Consider the following 25,858-nt stretch of genomic DNA (forward strand, 5'->3'; position numbering starts at 1 on the left):
GATTTGAATCTCCAACGGGGCATCTGAACTTGAGTTATTTTGGAAAGTTGTTGAGGCGTCCACCTATCTGGCTCGTGGACGTTGAATTCGGAAGTTTCACCTCTTCAATAACCTGGCAGAGTTGAAAATGGAGTAACAATCACCAGCGATGACATATGATTCGCTAAAACTTTTCAACGAAAATTAAAAAGCTCCCAAACAAAATGTCTACGAAGAATTTTACAAAGAAAATGGAACGAATTTATTACAAATAATGAAGTGTAGGAAAGAGCTGGAATTAACAATAAAATCAACACAACAATAAAAAAGAGAAGATGTAGATATCTGGGACATGCTCTGAGAATGCCGAAGACGAGATTGCCCTATCAGATGTGGCATTGGAAACCAACTGGAAAGAGAAAGCGGGGAAGACCAACTGGAAGCTATAGAGACACAATAAGAGATGAGACAATCACCCATGGCCTGGATGTGCCGAAATTGGAGGACGTGGCCCGGGACAGACAAGCGTGGCGTCGACTGCTCTCTGCCTTATGTACCTGGCGGTATAGGGAGAGAGGAAGTAAGTAAGTAAGTAAGTCAGTCAGTCAGTCAACACTGGTCTCCGCCTTATGTACCTGACCGTACAGGGAGAGAGTGAGTAAGTCAGTCAGTCAGTTAGTCAGTCAGTCAGTCAGTCAGTCAGTCAGTCAACACTGCTCTCTGCCTTATGTACCTGACGGTATAAGGAGAGAGGAAGTAAGTAAGTAAATAGATAAGTAAGATTCACTAAAACACCGAAATTCGCTACCGACTCGTCTACCCTGAAGCACGCGGGACGTACAAAGCTACACGTAATATGAAAAACATCGCATGAATGGGCCTATTAGTAGGCTAATTAGTCATCTGTGCCGGGTAGCTTCCATGACTATTGTCCACAACGAGGCCAGTTATCAAAGAAATCTGAACAAGCAGGCTCTGAAATCTCTTTGCACTAAAATCATATACCGTACTTGTAAAAATGCAGTTTTGAGAAAACAAACAAACGAACAAACAAACAAACAAGCAAACCAACAAGCAAGCAAGCAAACAAACAAGCAAGCAAGCAAGCAAGCAAGCCAGCAAACAACCAATCAATCAATCAATCAACCAATCAATCAATCAATCAATCAAGCAAGCAAGCAAACAAACAAACAAACAAGCAAGCAAACCAACAAAACCGTCTTCACATGGTTATACCTTTTTTTCCTTTCACAGACAGGCTAATGAAATGTGCGCCATGATATACCTGTATCCACCATTCAATACTATATCAAACACCCAGTTTGCAGTAGCACAACGTAATTAAGAACGCAAAATTATGAAATGATTTTTTCGTTTTGTTTAAAAATACAAGGATTACATCTGATAATTTGTCAAAAAGTTGCTCAAAGCTAGGACCAGTGCACTATAACAGATAGCCACACCTTGTTCAAAGTACCTTGTTCAAAGTACATGTAATAAAGCAATAAGCATAACTTTTCGAAGAACTATATAATTCAGTAGCCTACATGTGTGAAGATAGCTTACAGTTATCAACAGGTTGAATTTTCAGGATAAAGACTCCGACTAGTATTAGTAACAAAACCGAAATCATCATCATCATCATCATCATCATCATCATCATCATCATCATCATCATCATCATCATCATCATCATCATCATCATCAGCATCATCAGCATCATCATCATCAGCATCAATCATCTATCACATGTCGCTGGGATCAGGTTGAGCTAGCGAGACTGCGGTCGGACCATCATTGGAGTTTAAGATGGTATAAGAACTTTGTAAATGAAGAGTTCTGCCAATGTTGCCGAAGATGCAGCCATGAAAAGGAAGATGTCAAACATATGTTTGAATGTCCACGAACAATGGCGATTCGAAAGGAGTTATTTGGACGAGTGGAGGTGCCGCTAAGCATATTGGCAATGGAGCCAAAAAAGAGCCTCGCTCTCGCTCGAAGATTTCTTCGTGGCGTCCGTCAGGCCCATTAAGGAAATAAAAAAAAATCATCATCATCATCATCATCATCATCATCATCATCATCATCATCATCATCATCAGCATCATCAGCATCATCATCATCAGCATCAATCATCTATCACATGTCGCTGGGATCAGGTTGAGCTAGCGAGACTGCGGTCGGACCATCATTGGAGTTTAAGATGGTATAAGAACTTTGTAAATGAAGAGCTCAACCCATGTTGTCGAAGATGCGGCCATGAAAAGGAGGATGTCAAACATATGTTTGAATGTCCAGGAACAATGGCGATTCGAATGGAGGTATTTGGACGAGCGGAGGTGCCGCTAAGCATATTGACAATCTAGCCAAAAAAGAGCCTCGCTCTCGCTCCAAGATTTCTTCGTGGAGTCCGTCAGGCCCATTAAGGAAACAAAACAAAAATCATCATCATCATCATCATCATCATCATCATCATCATCATCATCATCATCATGAGATGGTATTAGAAATTTGTGAATGAAGAGCTCAACCCACGTTGTCGAAGATGCAACCATGAAAAGGAGGATGTCAAATATGTTATGTTTGAATTTCCAGGAACAATGGCAATTCGAATGGAGTTATTTGGACGAGTGGATGTGCCTCTGAGTATAATGTCAATGGAACCGAAAAAGAGCCTCGCTCTCACTCGAAGATTTCTTCGTGGAGTCCACCAGGCCAATTAAGGAAACAAAACCAAAAAAAATCATCAACATCATCTGGATAGACAGCTAACCTTCAACAAGCACACTGAGGAGGTGTCCAAAAGTGCAACCTCAAAAATGAAGGTTGTCGGTGCTGTCAGTAACTCAAAATGGGGCTGGTGTAAGGAGTCGCTCAAGAAAGTATATCAGATGTTTGTGAAAAGCAAGATGGGTTGTGCTGCCCCAGTTTGGCAGCCTTGGCTCAGTGAGACTAGTGCAAAGGCCCTGGACAGAATACAAAACAAAGCCCTCCGACCTGCATCAGGTCAGCTCAAAACAAGACCAACAGAAACGCTGCGCTATGAGACCTGAATTGAGCACTACACCACCTACACAAAAAGAACATGCCTCAAGTCTATAGAGATGACTAAGTGATTGCCAGACAACCATCCTAGAAAGAAAGCCCTTGATCAAGCAGTCAAGCCTAAAAACGGCAGGAAAAGCTGGTTTCGGATGGGCACCGATCTAGCAGACCACCTCCCCCCCTGAAGCAGAGAATCGATGGCCGATCAATCTGGTGAGAGCTTGTCCATGGGAGACCCGTGGCGAAATCGAAATTCGGACAGAACTGATAGGAGTAAAAGGAAAAGGTGATGATCCTGTAAAGGGACGTGAAGCAGCTGAGGATGTGATCAAAGAGGTTGGTGCGGATGTGACAATTTTCACCGATGGATCGGCTGTCGCAGGATACTGCGAAGGTGTGTATTCTGGTTACTCCTATAAGCGGGAACAAAAATCTATCACATGTCGCTGGGACCAGGTTGAGCTGGCCAGACTGCGGTCGGACCATCATTGGAGTTTAAGATGGTATAAGAACTTTGTGAATGAAGAGCTCAGCCCATGTTGTCGAAGATGCAGCCATGAAAAGGAGGATGATAAACATATGTTAGAATGTCCAGGAACAATGGCAATTCGAATGGAGTTATTTGGACGAGAAAAAAGAGCCTCGCTCTCGCTCCAAGATTTCTTCGTGGAGTCCGTCAGGCCCATTAAGGAAACAAACAAAAAATCATCTTCATCATCATCATCTCTTCCCCTGTGCCGGAGTATAGGCCAAAGACCTCTCCTGTACCCCTGTCCCGAGATATATATATATATATATATATATATATATATATATATATATATATATATATATATATATATATATATGTGTGTGTATTTATATACAAATGTAATTATAGTCTCATCCTCTGTCCAGCAGGCGATATCCCATCTCATCAAGGTCCGAATCTAAGTCCATCCTCCAGGTACTTTTTGGCCCCGTGTCCACCAAACCAGAAATCGACCGACCGTTTGTCGTCTGTCTTTCGGAGAGTCGCTTGTCGAAATGGAGTACCGGTTTTTAACCTCAGAAAACAGCGGTAATTAGGAAATTCCGCTTGGCTGTGTCTACCAAAACGACACAACTCCTCCCTACAAGAGATGTGTTGGTTGGAACGCTGCGTGCAGCATTTTTGTCGGGCTTTGTGGTGACCCTCATCAACCATAGGCCCCGCCAGAGCTTTAAAAAAAATATTTTAAGTTTGGATGAAAAACCTAACGTCATAAAATTCGTAATCAACGCCTCAAAATAAGCAAAGTCTTCGCGTAAACTATAATGGTTAAACGCATTTAACAATTTTACTAATTAAAAAAACCCAGGGGGCTCTCGTGGCCTAGAGGTTAAGGTGTTGGCCTCTCATTCAAAATGTCCCGGGTTCGAATCCGGGTAGCGACCGAAAAATTTCTTCTCTAAATTTGTCTCCTTTCACCTCATTTCCTGCTCTCTAGCCATGTTCTGTCGTCTGCTTTCGTCTCCTCTTTCTGCCCCCACCCCCTCACCTCCTTTGCCCCTTCCTCTAGGCTCCTGATTCTTTCTGCAGCCTTTCTACTGCTTCTCCTTCGCTTCTTCTTACTGCTGTCTTTCAGCCACACCCCTGATCTTCGGGTAGGAAAGATCTACACCTAGCCTTCTCGGACAAGGGCGAAAAATCTCGGAGGGCCCGTGTGCAAGTTGCGCACGTTAAAGATCCCTCGGTGGTCTAAAATCGATAAGAGTAGGCTTCGGCCGCCACCCGGGCAAAATTCCAAATTTCCTACCAACTGAAAACATTAGGTGTGTCCCGCGCGCTCATATGAACTTATGCAGTTGCGAGCGCCGTAAAACACTTTACAAAAAAAAAAAAAAAAAAAAAAAAAAAAATTATTAATTCTAATTTCCACCTATTTATAGTCCGACACTGAGGACACAGTCTGGTGACTACTGACGACCTGGTTTCGTCGGTGGTGTCAGTAGCAAATTCGCTGATGGCTTTACTCAAAAACAGGCACAAGGCACTATTTTTAAAAAATGATTAAAAAATAAAAGTACATTACTGGTACGAGAGAAACATCAAAAGACACTCTTTCTTGAGGCGTAGGTCTTGTTTGGTTTTTCATGCAGTGAATACAAACGTTTTGATTTACTGATAAGGTTGTGTGAAAAACATTGGTTTGTTATTTGTTACTCAGTCAGCTTTTACTCGGAGTTTGAAGAGAAAGGTTGAGAAAAAAGATAGAAGATGAAAAACTGATAGTAGAAATATTTAGATATACTAGTACGCATTTATTTACGCCAAGAGTGTCTAAAAGCACAACGAAAAGCTACAACAATGGTCTAATGTACATAGCAGGGAGGCCAGTAGGCCAACTGTCTGGTCTGATCGTTTCCAAACTGACAGTTATAGGTGGACACGCACACCGGAAACCTACAGACTGATTTGCTTCCTCCCTGTAACAAAAAAGTCGGGTTGTAGTGGACACGCCGCTTTCCTTTTTTTCTTTGTTTGGTGGGGAATGTTGGTTTTTACTTTTTTGAAGGCGTGTCCAATCCACTTTCATTTTCTCTTTCTGATTTCTTTCAATTTTCTGTTGATTTGTTTGTTCCCATGGTGCATTTTAAGGATTTTTCTTGAATAACTGCATGTTGACATATCGCCCCCCCGCCCCCTCACCAGGGCAGTACCACTGACTGAAGTGTCTTTAGACTATTCCCAAAGGGGGGATGTTAATGCGTTCATAATTATGCACAGTAGACTTATCAATGTCATGCTCATACTGTGCCGAAACAACATAGGGGGAAATACTGCCTTTTCTTTCCTCATCCTTACTATCATAATTTTCCTCTTTCTCTTGTATGTTTGTCACACTTTTGTGAACTGCTATAACCGGGTTTTAAACCGGGGTGCCTTGATAGTCGAAGCAGACTTTGTGCTGTTGAGGCTAGAGAGGTGAGCAGAGAAATCCTGATTCTCTATTGACATCCACCCATTTGCGCTCATATGACCTTATGCAGTTGCGAGCGCCGTAAAACCTTACTACAACTAAGCTGTTACTTAGTTCTGTGCAAGCACCTCTTGCGTTTCTTATTCTTATCTTTCCACCCGAGTCTGTTCCCCCCAACCTTGTCTATGAAGGATTCAACTCCCTGTAGACGTGTTTCGTTGATAGTCATCTGATCATTGGTGGAGGTGTTGATCATTTGCATCGTATTTTTACGTCTGAATGTGTCATAAGGCCTGTCACCTGTGATGTATATTAGTATATTGGGGGGTAAGTGTTTTAGGGCGTTTGAAACGGTATAATGTCTTATGAGCTCGCGGGACACATTGACATTAAGCATTTTCACTTGGTAGAAAATTTTGAATTTTAGCCTGGTTGAGGCTCAAGCCTACTCTTAACGATTTTGGATCACTAAGGGATCTTTAACGAGCGCAACTTGCACACAGGACCTCCGAGATTTTTGCCCTAAAGCGAGAAGGCTAGGTGTAGATCTGTCCTGTTGTAAGGTCAGGGGTGTGGCTGAAAGACAGCAGTGAAGGAGCGATAAGGAGGAGCAGTAGAAAGGCTGCAGAAAGAGTCAGGGGCCCAATGGCGGGAGCAAAGGAGGTGAGGCGGTGGATGAAGAAAGTGAATTCTCTACCAAATTAAAATGTTTAGTATGTCCCGCGCGCTCATATGACCTTATGCAGTTGCCTGCGCCATAAACACTTACAGAAAAAAACCCAAACAAACGAACAAACAAACAAAAAAGTAAGTATATATGTATTAACACATTTATTAACTCCCCCAAAGTATGTCTAGAACGGCGCTGTCTTCATTTGATTACTTCCCGTTTGAATGTGTAACTCGGATTTTTAATTAAAAATTCTTACCTTACAAAATGCTCAGACACAGTCACAAGAAGAAGAAGAAGAAGAAGAAGAAGAAGAAGAAGAAGAAGAAGAAGAAGAAGAAGAAGAAGAAGAAAAAGAAGAGGAGGAGGAGGAGGAGGAGGAGGAGGAGGAGGAGGAGGAGGAGGAGGAGGAGGAGGAGGAAGAGGAGGAGGAGGAGGAGAAAAAGAAGAAGAAGAAAAGACGATAATACGGTAGTATAATAGTAGCACTAATAGCCTACAGAAAATATTACAGTTATAACAGTGGTGGTCGCTACAGCAACAACAATTATATTCTACTAATTGATTTAAAGCTCATCAAAACACTAGTATCGCTGTGGTCATGTGTGCGGAACCTCCCTCTATTGCCCTTTATCTGGGCCCTCAACGGCGCGCTTTTCAATGAACCGGAATTACGCTAGAGTATTTTTTATATAAATATAGGCTCGGCCTATACGTTTTCTGACCGTCCAGGGCTCGGCCTTTTCAGGGAAAAAGCCCCCCCCCCCCCAAAACCCCGAGCCTTGGCCGAGGCCGCAAAAGACCGCAAAATTAGAAAAGCTCCGAATAATGCGATTCGGATAAGTAATATCATGTGACTGTAGGAACCAATGGAAAGCCAGATGAGTTTGCACAATAACACGACACACGGTTTGGGCAATGTTAGCCTACGAAGGACTCATAGGCCTAGTCCGCGTAGGGTTAAGCCGTTTCCCCCATTTTAGTACTATTTAGACTTTGTGAATCATACATTACACTTTATAATCATTGTGGTATACCCTAATAAACTCTGACGATCAAAATCGGAGTAAATCTACGTAATTCTACAAGTACGTTTATGCCCAAATGACTGCCCCATGTATACCATGTGACCCTTATTAGCCAATGAAATCTTAGCTTTTTGAACGGGACGAGGCTCCCTCTCGCCAAGGCAGACGGGAGAGTGTAATGTACTTGGCTGAGGCGAATGTCTCTGATGACAATCTGACCTATGCTATGGACCCAAAGAGCCATCCGGCGCTACCAGGGTACCAGCAGAACGTCCAAAGTGTTAATTCATGGTATATTCTCATTATTATTGTTGTCAATGCTCATTTTCATCATGTGCAACTCATTTGTGTCTTTCCTTGTCAAATCTGTTCTGAACGACCTCTCCGCCATAGTTGCTGTTTAATCTGACGCAACGCTATCCGCAAAATAACGCTCGTCTCCTTAAATTAATGAAAATTAAAGGTTACAGTGTATTTCATATGTGGTGCATGTTTCCAAGGACTTAAAAGGTACAGTTGAAGCCTTGAAAGTGTGTGTATTTGTTGCTCTATGTTCACAGAACTGTGTTGAGCAGAGGATTATTATGTGGGGGGAAGGCGCTTTCCACCGACAAAATGGCGATGAGATCGTTTCCTTTTTGCTCTTGCAGTTTGAACACGAACTGTACCTTTTTGGACGTATTTTATACCCTATATTGTTTGTCCACAGTATTGCTAACTCACATATTTCATTGACCACTTAAAGCAAGTTGTTTTGGAATGAGGGTAATGATTGTAGGTTGTGATCTTTCGTCAACCCAAAACAGTCTTGTCTCTTCTTAGTCTTGGTGTGGTTTACTGGGTTAGCCTGTTTGTGGGGAGGGATCCTCGGAATGTGTTCATATTAGCAATTGTTCTTTCTATTGCATTATGTTCTGTTGGTATCATTTGTATTAAGTCAGGTTTTGGCTGTTAAATATAGATCTAGATCTAGATCTAATACAAATAGTGAGATGGGCTTAACCCAGGCCTAGTTACCTAGTAGTAGGCTAAGCCTGCCCAAGCTTAGTATTCATTGTTTGTCTGGTCAGCCCAGGTCAGTCATTCGGGGGTTTCCATTTTCTTTTGTACCACCTTATATTCTAGATCTAGTCTATGTCGGATGATGTCAGCGGCAGTTTTTCCCACATGCGATTAAACGTAGAAAGACGCAAATTATTTTTAGGTACGGCCCCCATCTTGTTTGATGTCACTCCAGGATACCCCTTGGTAAGATTGTACTTTACCGGACCACCGGTCGGAACTACTTTCGCTATGGTGCCCTGGTGCCTAGTGGCCCGCTATTCTTCGTTTCCGGGCTCCACTACTCTCTCTCCTGCTCAGTTTTCTACGTCATCGCCCTTCGACTGCCAACAATCGACTGACGTCTCTTACCGTGTTTTTCAGTCATCACGACCGTGCCCTTTGACCCACAACCCTGATACCTTCAGGCTAATTGGTCAATCTAATCACGTGGTCCACTATTCTTATAGAGACATCCGCCCTTGGCGCGACAGTGCCCTGAGAACGCGACCAGTTCCCAATTTTTCCTTCTATGCAGGTCGTGTGCAATCTGTTTTATTAGAGTTACGTGCCTTGTCTAGTTCCACTTTTGGTCAATCCTTTTCCGAGAACGTCAATCGTCTGCTAGTGCAGCAGTCGAGTTCGAAGTGAAAGGCTTATCAGAAACATTCTTAGAGAAGTTTTCTTCAGTTACTAAACTAGAGTAGCTGGCCCAACCCGCGACCCCTTGTCTCTGTACCCTCTGTTATTAATAATAAGATGATTGTTTTCATCATAATTTGATAAAGAAATGATTTTACTAACCTTTAAATGGTGTACTAACAACTTTCTTGCACCTGTCATATCTGTGCGCGCATGGTCGCGCCCTGTTCCGTATGCGGTCGCGCCAAGGGCAGAGCATTAACATGTTAAAATGCGAAATCTGCGAATGACGTTTTGGAATGATTGACGATATTACAGTAAATCGGAAGTTGACACACTGATGCGGCCCTGAACATGGATTGCCTGACCTATTTTGCTGACAGAGACTGCTGAGAAGCAAAATACAACAAGTGGTCGCGGGTTGGCCCAGGTACTCTATTTGCTCGCGACTCTGCTGGCTTGGCCTGCTCCAGGTCCGGCAAAGTACAACGGAGGGCTAGAGATGCGCATTTATGCTATCAATTATGTTATTTTATTATGTTGACATTGCTTCTTTCTTTTAAAAGTTAAAAGCTTATGACTTGCGACATTGTAGTTTGAAGGCTAGGTCTAGATCTAGTAGATCTAAATGTTTCTAGAATCTATACACTTTAAAATGTTTTGAAAATATGTTGTGAATATATCATGGCAGTACTGTCACAAGAAAAGAAGTCTCAAATGTTCAAATACTCTTCCCTGTTGTTGTCTAGGCAAGTGAAATTCTCACCTAGATCTACCTTCTTACTTTTTCATGTATGTCCTGCCTAACATGTTATTATTTTTTTTCCAGTGCGGTGAACGACAGTGTCAGCATGAGTTCTGAGCAAGGATCAGCATCGGCAAATGCTGCTGATGTGAGTTGTTTAATTCTTTAGTGCATTTTCTTCTAAAGCAGAGGTCAGGGGTCATGAAACTTTAGAAAGTGGGCTGGAGAACTGAGAGAATGCTGAATGCAGGCGGTATTAGGCTAATTGTTTGATATTGTGCACGGAATACACACAAAGAAAAATAACCAGGTGTAACCTGTTGATTTATCAGTGCACAAATGATTTAAAAAAAAAAGATCTGAGGATAACAAATTTTCCAAAAAGCAAGAAAAAGATGTTAAATTTACACTCTAGCTCTAGGGTTCAATAAATTTATTTTGAATCTGCTACAAAAATCCAGCCCATGGCCTGAAGTTTTGTAACCCCAGGTTTGAAGTACTTAATGTTGTGTTAAGGACATGATATGTTTCAGATGCACTCGGATTTACCCGGAGTCTGAACATATTACTTCCTGAAACACAACTGTATCCTGAGAGGTCTTAGGAATGAGGATGTTGACTGGGATTTTTTTAGATTGCTTAGATAAAGTTAATTCACGCCTGAGGAACATTTTTAACTATTTTTGACAGCTAAGAAGTAGTTTCTCTGGTCAGGCTGATTGGTGAGCATTTTGTCAGCATGTTGCACCGAGTGGGATGATGAATGTAGCTCTTGCACCAACCATTGGTGTTCACAGGGCTCACAGGGCTCACAGGGATCTGTGTCCTGGCAATGTGTTCTTTGACTGAAATACAGTTTTGCATTTAGTAATTTAGTTGGAGGGTTTTTACTGGTTAGGCAGTAGTTAAAAAATGAATGCCTGAATGAAGTTGGATCTGGGAAGAGTCCAAGATGTGTCCCACCACTGTATGTAGATATTTGTGTGGTTCGATTTCGAACTGGCCCATTCTGTCACTGGAGTTTTTGTATAACTGTTTGAGATTTTGGTTTTACTGGCAGCTACTCTGGATGATTGTTATTTAGTATCCATTTTTCAAAGGTTGCAGGTTTGATGTCTCATACTTTTGGCGAAAATTTTCTTTTCTCTTTCCTGTTCAATGGATGATGTAGACTTGGTTAGTAGAGGATTGTCTATTGCCTGTTGACACAAACTGAGCTGTGCCTTCAGGTCTTCGATCGAGTAACTTTTCTCACTTTTTTCATTCTTGTTTCCTCCCATCTCGCTCATAATTTGAATAACTTGCAAATTTAAGTCAAAAAGTGAATCTTTTCTCCTTTTTAAAGCTATTTTGGTGATAACGTTTTGCGAAGGTACGTGACTGCTTGCAAGCCTAGATATGTGTTTATCGATCGCATGCAAGCCTAGCAGTAAAATAAAAGAAAAAAATGTGTATGTGAGAAAGGCTGAGAGAATCGATTGCGAGACATGCTCAGCTGATCAATGTGAACAAAAGTGCTGAAAGTGCCTTTAAAAAAAACTCAATTTCTCAGTGTTTAAAGACAGTAGAAACAAAATTTCAGCATCCCTCTAGGCAGAATTGGCGGGGGAAATAATAAATTTACCTTATGTCAAACTTAGACATGATATTACTGAGAGCAAGTTTGACCCAATGATTACTGTAACAAGGGAAGAGTTGTTTTTTTCGCTTTTTTTGTCCCAGTGCAACATAAGTCTAGTCTGATAATCTAATTCTTAAAACTCCAAAACAAAATTACAAAACTTACGCCGAGCGTTCATTTTTGTTTTTTGGTCCCCCGGTATGGAACGAACTCCCATATAAAATAAGATCTGCCCTAACAATTTCCATTTTCAAAAATCAGCTGAAGCATTTTTTATTCACCAAAGCATACCTGTCATAATGATTTACTGCAATATAATTATATATATGCATGTGTATGCCAGACTGAGACTGAGGAAATAGCGTATGAGAGAGAGAGAGAGGGAGAGAGAGAGAGAGAGAACGGAAATGTTTTTCTATCTGAATAGAATGAATGTTTCTAGTTACTCACGTTTCAACTTTATTGCGACCGTTCGTGAATTTTTTATTGCATTGTATATTTTTAGTGAACACATTTCCAACCTCACTGCGAGACTGTTTTTCTCATATAAATTTTTACACATATGCATCTATATTATATGTATAATACTTTGTTTTACGTACACTCATGGCAATTAATAAGATGTGATGTCTTTTTCTTTGTAATGCGCATTGAGCATCTTTTAGAAAATGGAAATGCGCAGTATAAATGCTATTTATTATTATTAGTCCAAACTACCTGATCTTGACCCTCATTCAAGATGAAATGGGAGATTTGAGGTAGGCAGCCCTTCAATAATTTAACACCCCCCCCCCCCCCCCCAAACAATGATGAGCCTGTTGTTTTCATCACACCTTTGTTTACCTTACAGCTATCCTACAACCCCTGTCCTTGGCACCCCTGGAAAAGGGACTATTCATGGACATAGTACAATTTTTATCTCGCAGTTCACTTCACTTGTTCTTCATAGCTGTGTCATCTTTAAAAAGAAAAAAACCCCTTTAAAATAAAAATACTAACAAAATCCAGGAGAAAAAATGGAAAGATAAAAAAACAGGACATTTTCCCCCTTGGTTAATGGGAACCCCGAGGACACACCTTGGTGCTTAGATTTCTCCTAAGGGAGAAGAAAAAATGTTTTATGTCAGGACGTGATTCAGACTTTACTATCAGGTGCTTTCTAAGAGAATGTCTGGACTTTGGGGAGACCCAGAGGAAATATTTTAAATGTGCTAACTTAAAGAATTTGTTCTTCGTGTATCCCACAGAATTCTCGATTTTATAAAAGCCGTTGTCTTTACTCAAAGTTATGAACTTGTGTTCTGGGCGCTCATATGACCTTAACAGTTAATTTGCGAAAGCCTGCTGGTGGTTTGTTATTCTTCATATAAATAATTCAGCTTCAGGTTTTTGGCCTGGTCCAGGGATTCAATCTTCTAATAGTCTCTTTTAGAAGAAAATAGATGTACATTAGAATCAAGACATTCAATGGAGCTGGAATTTGTACAAATTTAAACAAACAAAATTTATGAAAATACTCAACAACTCGGCCCAAAAATGATTCTGATCGAACAAAGGCACCTTGAAAGTTTATTTCGAGATCTACTGTAGCATTGTAATTAAATTTCACAAGAGCAGTTAATTTAAAAAAAAACATTTGATGAAATGGGATAGGAATGCAAACTGGTGAAACTGATAGTGACAACAAAATAGGGAGAAAGAAATAACTAGCCCATACAAAACAACAGAGGAAATAGAAGTAGGCTTACAAGAAACGATGTTCTTTTCCCGACTTTGTCACATCAGATCATAAAGTAAAGATTTTAAATACATTTTTTAAAACATAGTGTATGATATTTTAAGGATTCTGTTCTAGGAATTTGCGGCATGTATCAGAACGGATCTTTTAGAGTAAAAAGGTTACTGGTTTTATATTCAGGCCCAGAGTGGTTATCTTCTGTGCTAAATCAGGGGTTTCATACTCGCGACCCTTCATAGTTAAAGCATGAGGCGATTAAAAAAAAAGTGACTCGGCGTTTCAAATGTGAATGCATGCATTATACATTGGTGCATATTTATTGACTTACAGGTTTACGACTTCAACAACCACGATGATGGGAACAGCGGCAATGACGAGCCACCTCCACCACCCCCATCGAAGACGAAGGTCCGACGGGGTCGCAATACAAACCAGCTTCAGTTTATGCTGAAGACAGTAGTGAAGGCTGTATGGAAACACCAGTTTGCTTGGCCCTTTCACAAACCTGTGGATGCTGTGAATCTGCAGTTACCCGTAAGAATCCCAGTTTGAAATTAATTCTATACTTTTGCATGCTACGAGTTTTGCTATATTGTTTCGACATGTTCCAGACTTGTCATTTTCAGATTTGTTTTAACTCTTGATTCTGGGGTATTTTTGAAAAATTAGCACCAGAGTCTGGGCTCTTTTTTTTTTTTTTTTTTTTGACGTTTTCAAAAATCCCCCCCCCCCCCCCCCCTTGCACAACATACACATTACACCACAGAAACATCAGATAGAGTACGATAACATGCCAAATAAACGACAGAAATCTTTTATCGCTTTGGTGTTATGATCTTTCGAAAATGGGCACAATTTGACCATGCGCAGAAATTCTTTTAGAGGTACTTGACCAAATCATCTGCTACACAAAACCTACTACCCGGAAACAAGAACGAAACGAAATTTTAATCAGCAGAAAGTAATTTGTGTGGCGTTTCCGGCCTGTAACGCAGTGAATTAAAAGCATTGTTGTGTCTTAATGATCACACACGGGGTGCCGGTCAGACATAGGCATTCGGCTGGGCTTCCCACAACAGGTGCGGGAAAAGACTTGCGTGAGATAAAGGGATGAAGCTTTAAATTATGTCACCAAAGTGTTGCAGTTTGTTAACGAACAAAATACTTCTTCATAGATTCGTTAGTCTGCATAGAACACCGAACTTTGGTATGAATGTCTTGAAATCACAGGTCCGATGACTCCATTTTTAAAGTTGAACCATGGTGCAACATACCTCCATTTGCTGTAAATCAACATAAATCATAGCGCTCTTTTTTACAATATTTTTTTTAAGCTTTTTCGTTGCCTGGAAGCAATGACAAACATTTATCAGATATTTTATTTCTTCTATTTATCATATTTTCACCTTTGCCTCATTGACTGTTTGACTGTACATACTCTTTTGATAAAAGATCAAATGTATTTCATTTATGGTGGTTGTGTCTCTGGGTTTTTTAAACGCTACTCTGTTTATGTTTTTCCTGGGTTAACCATCAAATTGGTTTGATATAGTGAATTGTGCTCCTAGACAGTATGGTTATATCTGCAGATGCAGGTCATATTTGTTTGTCACCTTTAATCTGGATATATTGTTTTGCCTTTCCAGGACTATCACAAAATCATCAAGACACCCATGGATTTGGGAACAATCAAGAAGCGCCTAGAGTCATACTATTATCACAATGCCAAGGAAGCCATGCAGGATTTCAACACCATGTTCACAAATTGCTATGTTTACAACAAGCCTGGAGATGTAAGTATTGTGTGGGCATTTGTGGTATTTTGACAGTTGTGGTCCTTTTTGGAGGCTTGTGTGTTTTGCTAGGGCCTTCAAGTTTTTACCAAAAGATGTATTTAATTTAGTTGACTTCTTTTTCCTGAAGCAAATGTTTAAAGACAATACCACGAATAGTGGAAATATTTTGTAATAGTCGTAGAAAGTTCTCTAAGCCCTTTTGTTTTTCAAGCATCGGTTTGGTTTGGGTTTATTTCAGGATATTACTTTGATGGCGCAAGAATTGGAGAAGCTTTTCCTGAACAAGGTTGCAGATATGCCTCCAGAGGTAATGTTTTATGTAGTCAACTTGGGATTGTCTCTGTTGCAAGGAAATAGAACTACAATGTTTTGTTCATCCAGTTAAAAAAAAAAGCATGGTGATAGTGAGTTATGTATTTTTCGTGTGAGATGTGTATTGTGTGCACTGTTGATCAAAATGACACATTTGTAATGGTTCACTTCATTTTGTTTACTATGATGGAGTAGAATATTTTGTTTTCCTAAATTATGCACACTGTGTTGATTGGAGTGCTATCAATCAAATCACATTGTTTTGATTTTGAGTGTAAGGTGTATATATATTTGGTTGAATTTTGCTGTGACTTTTAGGATGCAGAACCCTATTACAGTACTTGAAACACATTAAGGTCATACAAGTGCGGAAGGTTAAAAGTGTTACAAGAGAGTTAACAAACACAAAAAAGGAGAGGAGGTAGAGACGATACATTTTTTTTTAATAGGAAAGGAGCAAACCACACCAGAGCACCCGCCAACCACTCACTTGCTTTGTTTGCAGTTTCATTATAAACAGTGCTTCCACTCTTCCGTATTTTTACGGAAATCTGTACTTTCTGCCAGTTCTGTACTTGTTCCTCCATCATTATCAGCGCAGGACGACCGAAATTCCGTAGCAAAAGATCCGTACTCGCCTTCGTATCGTCTTGTATAGTATAAGTTACGAATATTTACAGTAATTATCTTGGCAATAGTTACGGTATAGAAGCCTGCCAGATTGCACATTTCCTGCCATCGGCCATTAATCCGCTGTGCCCTAGGCTGACCGCCTGGGCTATGCCCCATGCATTCAATACGGGTTGGTCGGCAGTACATGTTTTACCTGCAGATTTATCAAAATCTGGCGAATTTTTTGTGCCACTTTCCTGTTTTCTATCATTCTCTCATGCCGTCTGTCTATCTTTGGATTGTTGCTGCGGCTGGAAAATCTGCGTGTTGATCAAGTATATTGACTTGTGATCAAAGAAAATTAGTCAGAAAGAAACTTTTTCGCAAATTTATTGTCTAGATCTAGAGAAATTATCTGTGCGAAGATTCTGCGCACGGGAACGCGATAAGGGCCGCGATGAAAGACATTTGTGCTAAAACTTACTAAAATAAAAAATAATTCGAAGTGGTGTTCCGAGGTTGTGACATGCGACATTCAGACGTGAAAATTGAGGAAAATTAGGGTACACGCTGGCGGGTAACTATTGTGAAGGTAGCAGACATATCTATTCATTATTCCCAGGTTTGCTTTCTATCAATGGTGCGATGACAAATTTATTATATTAAAGTAGCAATGGAAGGGGAATCTGCTTTTAAACATTGCCAGCAGTGGAAAGATATGTGTGAAGAAATCAAACAAGACAAAATCTTCGTGAAAAAAAAAGGTAGTATGGGTTGTTGGCGATCTCTTCAAACATGCTCCCAAATGCCATTTTCAACCCTTTAAAAGTATTAAATTTCAATTTCTTGGGGGGCCCCCGACGGAATTTTCCTTACTTTTTAGCTTCAGCTGGTGGAAGCACTGATAAAGTAAATTGAAAATTCAGGAAGGCCATTCTGGGAAAGGGTTTTTGAAACTAATGTTATTGTCAAAACTTTTTTAACTGGGGGTGGGTGGCATGTGCTTTTATGTGGTTTGCTCCTTTCCTTGTAAAAATCTGTTAACCTTATCTGTACTCCCCCTTTCTAGGCATCTAATTGTCGGTACCTGTATGACCTCTTTGTGTTGCAAGTCTCCTAAAACTCTTACTAGTATTAAAACTTGACATATCTTCTCAACAGGAAATCGAACTGTCCGTAGGTGGGAAGAGGGGTAGAGGAGGGGCCAAGGCTGTGGCTGCAGCTGCCGCTAGGTCAGCTCTGAAGAACCTCAATTCATCGGACAAGCCCGCTCTACCCATGCCCATTCCAAGGAGCACGCCTCCTCGCTCAGCCACTGCTCCTGCTTACCAGTCACCCTCTAAAGTTGCTCAGCTTGCAACGGCCAACGCTGCTGCAAGTTCCGTCGCTGTCACTGCTGCCTCTCAGACGGCCTCCAAACTGGCAATGTCTGCGACAGTCCCACTAGAGGATATACAGCCCGCCGCTCAGGCCATGCCGCCCGCTGTTCTCCCTCCATCTCAACCGGCCAAGGTAGCGTGCTTTTGTCGGATCCCCCCATGTAGCACGAGCATAGCAAAACGCGCTCCCAGAGTATAGATTTTTTTCCCTGTATTTAGATCACGCACATAGCGAAATTTGTACATTATGAAAAGATTTCCACTTTTCACCCATTTTACAGTGGGTATGCTTGACTTCTAATTGGTGTGCACAATGCAAATTGTTTAAACCCTAGTTTTATTCTTGAATACTATCTGTACTGGTGAAAAAAAAAAGAAAGGGAACTGATTGTCAAGCAAAGAAGATATCAAGATACAATACTGGGAATCCAAAAATCCTTTTTTTTAAAGCTGAAAAAAGCATCGAGAAATATATATTTTTCATAAAAAAAGGAACATAAAGATGGAAAAGTGGGCCTGTCTTTGCCATGATCAGTACAGAATGATTGCTAACTCTGCTTGATCATTTCCATTCAGGGTAATTGGAGAATTTTTTCCTGAAAGTATTCTCTCATTTGTAATTTATTTTAGACATAGTCGTGTACTTTGCAAATCCTTTTTTCTCTTTTTAGAGTGTCATAGATTTTAAAGAGTTATATGGTCTTTGATCTATATGTGTGCTGGAAAGTGTTCGGTTAAAGCTTTTGTTTTTTCACTTTCCATTCTGTATAGCCCAAAAAGAGTTTAAAACGCAAGGCTGACACCACAACACCAGGGAACATCGTTGGACCTACAAACATGCCACCCATGATGTATGATCCACCATTTGAACCTATGAAGATTGGTGGCAAGGGTCAGCCAAACCGCAGAGAAAGTGTACGTCAAATTAAAAAACCCAGACGAGACCTTCCCGATGAGCAGGGAAATGTAAGTGATGCCAGTGTAAGTTTTGCTGCAACAGTCTGTGGCACTTTTTTCACTTTTTTATTACTAATCTTAACCTTTCTGTTTGCGAAATAGTCGATTGATTATTGAAGGGTACTGATATTGAATTTGACTTTCATATATATGCTTTTTTTTTATATAGCACTGTTAACAGTGTTGTTACTCTAAAGGGGTGGGGGTTGCAGTCGGCCTGGTATGATGTTAATGCTACTTTGTAGAAAGTACCAATGGCTTTTTATTGGGATACAATGAACTTAAGTACAAGGACTGGTCATGGGAGAATAGGATATGCTGTTGATTATGATTGCCCCACAGCAGATTTGGAGGACTCTTTTTGTAAAGATTTGTACTCTGTGAGTTACGGGTATTGCTACTTAATATGTGTGTGTGTTGGGGGGGGTTTTTTTGGTTTTTGTAAAGTGTTTTACGGCGCTCGCAACTGCATAGTTTGTGTACATGGGGGGGTGTTGTGTTGTGTGTGTGCAGGTGCAGAAGTGAAATGTAGATACACGGCGTGGTTTTTTTCTCTCTTTTCTTTTGGAGCAATGTTGACTATACTTCCATTTCACTCTTGCGCACTTGTCACGATGTGGTGTTCATATTCGTTGACTTTTATTGTGCATGCCAATGTTTTGTGCAGTTATTATCTTTCAATTCAATTAAATGTCAGCTAAAGTTGTTTTTAATTTTAGATTAATGAGATAAATATGAGGTGCCCAGGTGAAATTGGGTGCTCGTCAAAATAATGAAATAGAAGAAACTGCATTTTTCCGCTGGTTTGGCAATTTTCATTGAAAATTTTTCTTTTGTTCAATATAATTTATGTCTGTTTATAAAGGCATTTCTGTGTAGATTTGACTGTAAAACATTGATTAAGAGCTAAGAAAATTACACCAACAATTTTCAAGAACTCTCAGACCATGGAAGTCGCCAACTTTGGTGGCCATTTTCTTGCAAATTTTACCTCTGAAACCAGGCGACCCCCTTGTCCTTCAATCGAAAAAATGGAGACTTCAGTTCCAAGATAGATGGGAGCCTGGAAATTGACGAGCACCTGATTCCATCGCGTCGTGACGCATATACTGATGTAAATATAGGTTTGCTTTTGATTGGTGTGGATCAGTGAGTGCGGATTATACAAAATCTTTTTTCTTTGCTCTTATAAGGTCTGTGTTATTACTTAGATTTTTGTTATTGAGGCACTAATGTTTGAGCAAGAATAACACTGAAAATAAGATTTAGGTTAGTTGTAGCAGTGCCATCCAGTTATCCACTTGTTAATTTTTAATTTGAATTAAAAAAATAATTCATTTTAACCTATTGAATGCTTTTATCTTGTTTTTCTGATCTGCTAAGGTAATTAATTTCTTTGCCACATTTTTCAGGTTCAGAAATTTTTTTTACAGCATGAATTGGTTTAAGAAAATTGAATGCCCTGCATGAATAAGTGGTTCAGAATAAAGTTAAGAGGCGAAATATCAATGAGGGTCTGTGGGTGTAGAAGACTTACAATAACTTCCTCCAGCTGTATGTCGAATAACATGGATAAAAACCATTTCACTTTCATCCTCAGACAATTAGAATTGAATGTTTGGGATTTCTTCTTGTGAACATGCCATTCCAGCTGGCTCAAATCCAATCCTTTTGTAAAAACTGATTCAATTCGCAGGAAGAATTGAGGTATCAGAGCAAATATTAACTCTTACAGTAGCCAATTGTAAAATCTTTCCATGGAATTGATTGGTGCTTTCCAGCATCAGGGCGGTCTTTATGAGAAAAAAAGAAAAAGAATAGATAAAATAACTTTTTCAATCTGGGGAAATTTATGTAACAATGGCAAGTACGCAAACATCAAATGATTGGAATTGAAAGCTGATTCAACATTCTGAACAGTTCTAAGTGTCTCTGCTTTTGTGTTTGCAAATTACCACAGGCTCAGCATAGCACCAAAGGAAAAAAGGGAAAACTGTCTGAGCAGATGAGGTACTGCAGCTCTATTGTCAAAGAACTGATGACCAAGAAGCATCAGGTAAGTTGAGTAGGATCAAACGTATGTCTTATCTACATGTCTTGTAAAAACCAGGTGTAGCTTGGCCTCTTGATATTTCTTGTTTTACCTTTTTATTGCTGGTAAATATTTTTATTGGATGTATGAGAAAGAATTTTCTTCTTTTATATTTTGGTTAGAAGTATTTTTACAACTTCGAAGTATTTAAGATTTTACAAGGTGAAATTTTTGCTGCATGATTTTTAACTGTTATGTGAACTTCGTACATGGTACTTGTCCTCTCAATACTCAGTAGTGAGTTTTGAAGTTGTAATTGTTCATATTTTTGAAGCCTTTAAAAACTTGTCTAACCTGTGCCTTTCCTTTCTGTTGCTCTAAAACAGTCGTATGCCTGGCCTTTCCTGAAACCTGTGGATGCAGAAGGATTGGGACTGCATGACTACTATGATATTATAAAGAAGCCAATGGACTTGGGCACAGTAAAGGTTGGTTTGTCTTTGCCTGAACCCTTTCTCCTCTTAGTCTGATTATTTCCATTGTACAGTTGAAGACTGGCATCTTATGTCACTTTTCAAAACGGCGTATGGCGGAATTGTACGCTGAGCTGTTGATTGGGATTGGGACAATCACTCCTTTTGTTCCAGTAGTCCTGTAGATATTTTCCACCTAAGGACCCTTGAATATTTCATGTTGCTTTGAATCCTTACGGAAGAAAAATTGTATGCAGGCTGAAAAAACACAAGTTATGTTTGTTCTTCTAGACTACTGCAGTTAGCTGACAAAATGCCTAGTTTGATTTTTGGCGTCAAATTTTTTAATTTGTTAAATCGTAAATATAGTAGAAGTGACTAAGTTTTAAAATAAATTGGAAAATTGAATTTGCGAAGGTCTTTTTAAAATGGTAACACTGACAAAAAGCCTCTTTATCTCGAAAATTCTGTGAAAAACTGCTGAAAAAAAAAGCGCCAAGTCCTGTTGCTTTCTTTCTCTTTTAACTCTCTCTTCGCTTTTTGAAATTTTCAAATTTGTAATGTATTTTTCCTTGCAGAAAAAGATGGAGGACAGAGAATACAGAAGTGCCGGGGAATTTGCAGAAGATGTGAGGCAGATCTTTCACAACTGTTACAGATACAACCCTCCGGACAGTGATGTGGCCAAGATGGGCAGAAAGTTACAAGTGAGAATTTCTTTATGTTGGAGTGGAGTTGTTTTTGTGTGCGTGTGTTTATGCCGTACATAAAATAATAAATTTGTCAATATATTTTTATTTGAAATGTTTTGGGGTTGTTTTTTTTTTTTTTTTTTGGTCATTGAGAATACTTAACGTGGGACCAATGAAATGTGTACATACTGTGAGCAAGGAAAGGCAGTCTGAAGGTCTTCAATGTATTTATTTTACAGATTTTGTTCTTATTTTGCATCCAACCTCTCATGGTAGAATAGTTGTAGGGACGTTTTTTTGTGGATGGGGATTTTGTTCAACAAAATGTTTTTTTTTTGTTCCTCAGGAAGTATTTGAGCTAAAATATGCCAGAATGCCAGAGGAACCTGTGCAGACTGATCCCACTCCACCTTCTTCTGTAGCCTCTGGGGTAACGAGAGGGGATGAAGGCAGCGGGCTGTCTTCTAGCGGGGACGATTCTTATGATGATCAAAGTGAGGAAGAGCGGGAGAGGAAGCTGAAAGATTTGCAAGATCAGGTGAGTTTACTGTTGAGAGACAGAACAATTGTAGAGACATGTGTCAAGGGCTGTAACTTGTCCTGGAAAGTAATGCTCTAATTGCAGGCTTGCCAACTGTCCTGGAATGGGCAATCAGGAATCTGAAGGCCTCATCACATACTTTGAACCCAGTCTCACATTATGTAATTTTGTTTGTTGTGAAATCTGAAGTCTAAGTTGGCACGTCTGTATTTGGTATTTTAATGTGACAATTTTTTGGGGGTAATAAATTCCTCTCCTTTAGTTCCTGTTTTTTTTCTCTGAGAAAAGCAGTAGTCATGGAGAGAAGTTTAAAGGAGATTTCTGGTCCGTCTTATTTCATAGGCTGAGATCTGTGCATGAAAATATCTCAAGAACAGTCGTATATTCTAGGGAGAAAAAGTGTTGGACTATTTTGTCCTGTCCCTAGAAAGATTTGTTATAGCATACTGTGCATGTTTTCAGTGACAGTGTTTTGTTAAACCCGAAACAAGTACTGTCTACCCCTTTTTCAATCAAAACTTTATGATAATCGTTGCTTAGTTCCTTATTAGTATTTTGTCTTAAACAGCAGCAAAAAATGAAAAGTCCAAGCAAGTACTCTCAATGTATTCAAAAAACAAATGTGGCAAAAAGGAAATTCTTTCTGCTGCTTCTTTTCACATGTTCAACACACTGGTAACTCTGGAATACCTGCACTCAAAGGGGTCAAAATAAAAATGATAGATAAGATAATTATGATAGGCATGGTGAGTGAAATGAGATTTGGAGTTACTTAAGTCTTATTGTATGAACATGTCTAAGTGTATATCAACTTCTGTTTGCAACCACTTGATTATCATGATCATTCCCCATCCCATTCTGAACAGTTGGCAAAAGTTCAAGAGCAGTTAGCAGCTCTAACGAAAGAGCACGTCCAAAGACTGAAAGAAAAAAGCGAGAACAAGACCAAGAAGAAAAAGAAAAAGGAGAAAAAAGATGAAGTAAAGAAAGAAGTCATCGATGCTGTCAATCCGTCTCCACAAGTACCAGCGGCTTCATTGCCACCCCCAGCTCTCACAAAAGACACTCCCAAGCCAAAGAAGAAATCAAAACAGAAATCTCCTGCTTCGAAAAAGCCTCGAAATAACAGCATTAACCGTGGAGGCTCAAATCGCAAACGTTCAAATGCAGTGTCACTGCCTGTGCCCATTGTGCCACCGTTTGATAGTGACGATGAAGACAGTTGTAAACCAATGACTTACGATGAGAAACGGCAACTGAGCCTTGATATAAACAAGCTGCCAGGTAAGCCTGTTCGGTTTTGTGCCTTTAAGTATGTAGAGTATGCCTTATTTTGGCTCACCTCTATGTAGAATGGCTGTGCTTGTGAATTTCGGATTGGATTACTTGTTGTGTAAGTGAATTCGTGGATATGTCATTAAGGTATGTATGATCCCGACATTTCGTGTTGCGTGTTTGTATATATGGAGTGAAAGTGTTGTTTCTTGACCAAAAAAGGTTTCTTTTTCTCTGTCCTTCCCATAAGCCCTTGTGTTTTCTGACGTGAAAGGTTTTGTCCAGTGACAGTTCTTTGCCACTGGGGGTGGGGGTGTATGATTATATTGTAAATTGGAAACTATTCCATTCTTTACTTGACTGTTGTCTTGGAGCACCATCTCTGTAACTTTCCGTGTCTGCCTTTGATGTTTTGCTACATCTCTCTACTTACATGTAGTGTCGAGCATAGATAGTTTGAACATGTGAAACTCGAATTCATGGACACTTTGAACAATATGCCATTCCCCAACTGAACCTCTATATTTTCTTAATGGCAGCCCTGTGTTCTTGAACACCCACATGGATGTGTGGAACGATCTCTAAAAGCATGTATACATGCTTCCTTACGATTGTCTAGCACAATGGGAGACAAAGCCGTCATCATTCAAAATAGCAGGTTTCATGAGCGCCCCCCCCCCACCCCCACCCCACCCCGCTTGCCCTCACACTGAGTGATATTCTGACGGCATTGAAATGCTTGATTGCACATTACGTGTAGTGTGCGTAAGATGCTAGAACTTCTTTGAATCTAGTCATGGGAGGGTGGGGGCTGGGTGGTTGGGTGTGTTTAACTCTTTGGGGTCACTTGGCCAGTATTGCGACGGTGGAAATGATCCGATCCGGTCACCTGCACCAGGCCCGGGAAGTCTGTTACAGTCACTCTCCTGGGTGGGTGACCAGATGGGCATTTTGTACTGCTGGCTGTGTGACTGCAAAGTGTTGAAGACGGACAGTGTGGCACTCCACTGTGCCGTGTGGTGTGGGAATTGTGTTGCTGTATAGTGTATATATGTGTGTTTGTCGCGAGGTTTGAATCTTGAAGTGGTTGCACAAGAGGGTTGGGTGGCGTGCTCGGACTAGTGTTGGTTACATTGTTCATGATTGTGATCTGACGAAGGAGCATTTTTGTGGGTGGTTGGCGGGTACTCTGGTGTGGTTTGCTCCTTCTTTCCTACCAAACATCTATTGTCCTGATCTCTCTTCCTTTTTTGTGTGTTTGTTACTCTCTTGTAACACCTAATCTTCAGCTCTTATACGACCTCATTTTGTTGCGAGTGCCGTAAAACTCTTACTATAACTAAAAGGCACACACTTTCCACCCCTCTATCCTTTTATTGATGCTGGGTACTACTCACTTTCTCAACGCCAAAGCCAAGGGACAGGATGTCCAGTGAAGTTGTTATATTGTTGGTGGTTTGTGGGTGCTCGGGTGTGGTGTGCTCCTTCTTTTCTATCAAAGTCCAAGATGTAGCATCCTTATCTCTCCTTTATTAGTATGTTTCTCTGTTGTGGTAACACTTTTATGACCTATTACTGTTGCTGGAAAACTCTTGCTTCAACCTAAGAGTAAAGTGAACTTGTCATGTCTGTCACTAAATCTTGCTGTTCGACTAGTTGAGGGGGGGGGGGGGGATTTTGGCGCTGGTTGGCGGATGCTCTGGTGTGGTTTGCTCCTTCTTTCCTATCAAACATCTGTTGTCCTGATCTCTCTTCCTTCTTTTTTGTTTGTTACTTTCTTGTAAAACTTTCCCTAAAACTCTTATTAAAACTTAACATGTGCCACAAGTTGTCTGTGGCTAGGTGGGTTGGAGGCTTTTTAGTACTTTTAATTGGTAATCTGTTGGGGTAGGTTGATTTTCAGCAGGTTATTTTCTGGTGTTATGTTATTTTTTACCAGGAAAATGTTTCTGGGCTTTGGAAATGTGGGAAGAGTAAAGGAGGTAGCGGTTCTGTGCCTGTTGAATAATTTTGTCCGGAAAGAGGTCAATTCAAATTAGTTTCTATTTGCTGGTTCTGAGTTAAAACTGTCAGCAAGCAGTCTGCAGACCTGCTGTGATATCTAAGTTCAAACTGACTGGTCAACATTGGTGGATAATAGAAAACTAAGCTGTATGCTCAAATGAACCACAACTTCAAGTCCATATTTGCCATGGGTATACCAAAAAATTAGTATATTTTTAAGATCTAGTTTTGTTTAAAACCTTTGATGCCTTGGCTGTGACTTATAAAAAAAAAAATCTTTACTTGTAAGTGGTATTTAGAACCTTCGTTATTACATTAGCCATAATTAAGGGTG

General features: G+C 40.2%; 1 protein-coding gene across 8 annotated transcripts in view; it reads left to right on the forward strand.

The window, feature by feature from the left end:
- The first annotated feature begins 7,520 nt into the window (after nt 1-7,520).
- The window catches only part of LOC101845655 (bromodomain-containing protein 3), a 49,065-nt gene continuing 30,727 nt past the window's right edge, over nt 7,521-25,858 (forward strand). For 2 of the 8 annotated variants that reach the window (XM_005109407.3, XM_005109408.3), the window contains exons 1-13: nt 7,521-7,955; nt 10,177-10,240; nt 13,782-13,985; nt 15,098-15,244; nt 15,486-15,554; nt 17,333-17,683; nt 18,322-18,531; nt 19,511-19,621; nt 20,468-20,563; nt 20,926-21,027; nt 21,591-21,719; nt 22,051-22,242; nt 23,112-23,529. In XM_005109407.3, the coding sequence (XP_005109464.1) occupies nt 7,843-7,955; nt 10,177-10,240; nt 13,782-13,985; nt 15,098-15,244; nt 15,486-15,554; nt 17,333-17,683; nt 18,322-18,531; nt 19,511-19,621; nt 20,468-20,563; nt 20,926-21,027; nt 21,591-21,719; nt 22,051-22,242; nt 23,112-23,529 (2,206 nt within the window). In that variant the 5' untranslated portion in view covers nt 7,521-7,842. Of the gene's footprint in view, nt 7,956-7,991; nt 8,175-9,151; nt 9,778-10,176; nt 10,241-13,781; nt 13,986-15,097; nt 15,245-15,485; nt 15,555-17,332; nt 17,684-18,321; nt 18,532-19,510; nt 19,622-20,467; nt 20,564-20,925; nt 21,028-21,590; nt 21,720-22,050; nt 22,243-23,111; nt 23,530-25,858 lie in introns of those variants that run through there. The other 6 variants (XM_005109409.3, XM_013088613.2, XM_013088615.2 and 3 more) reach the window with 6 other exon arrangements.

This window comes from Aplysia californica, unplaced genomic scaffold (assembly GCF_000002075.1).
Source record: "Aplysia californica isolate F4 #8 unplaced genomic scaffold, AplCal3.0 scaffold00776, whole genome shotgun sequence".
NCBI classification, from domain to species: domain Eukaryota; kingdom Metazoa; phylum Mollusca; class Gastropoda; order Aplysiida; family Aplysiidae; genus Aplysia; species Aplysia californica.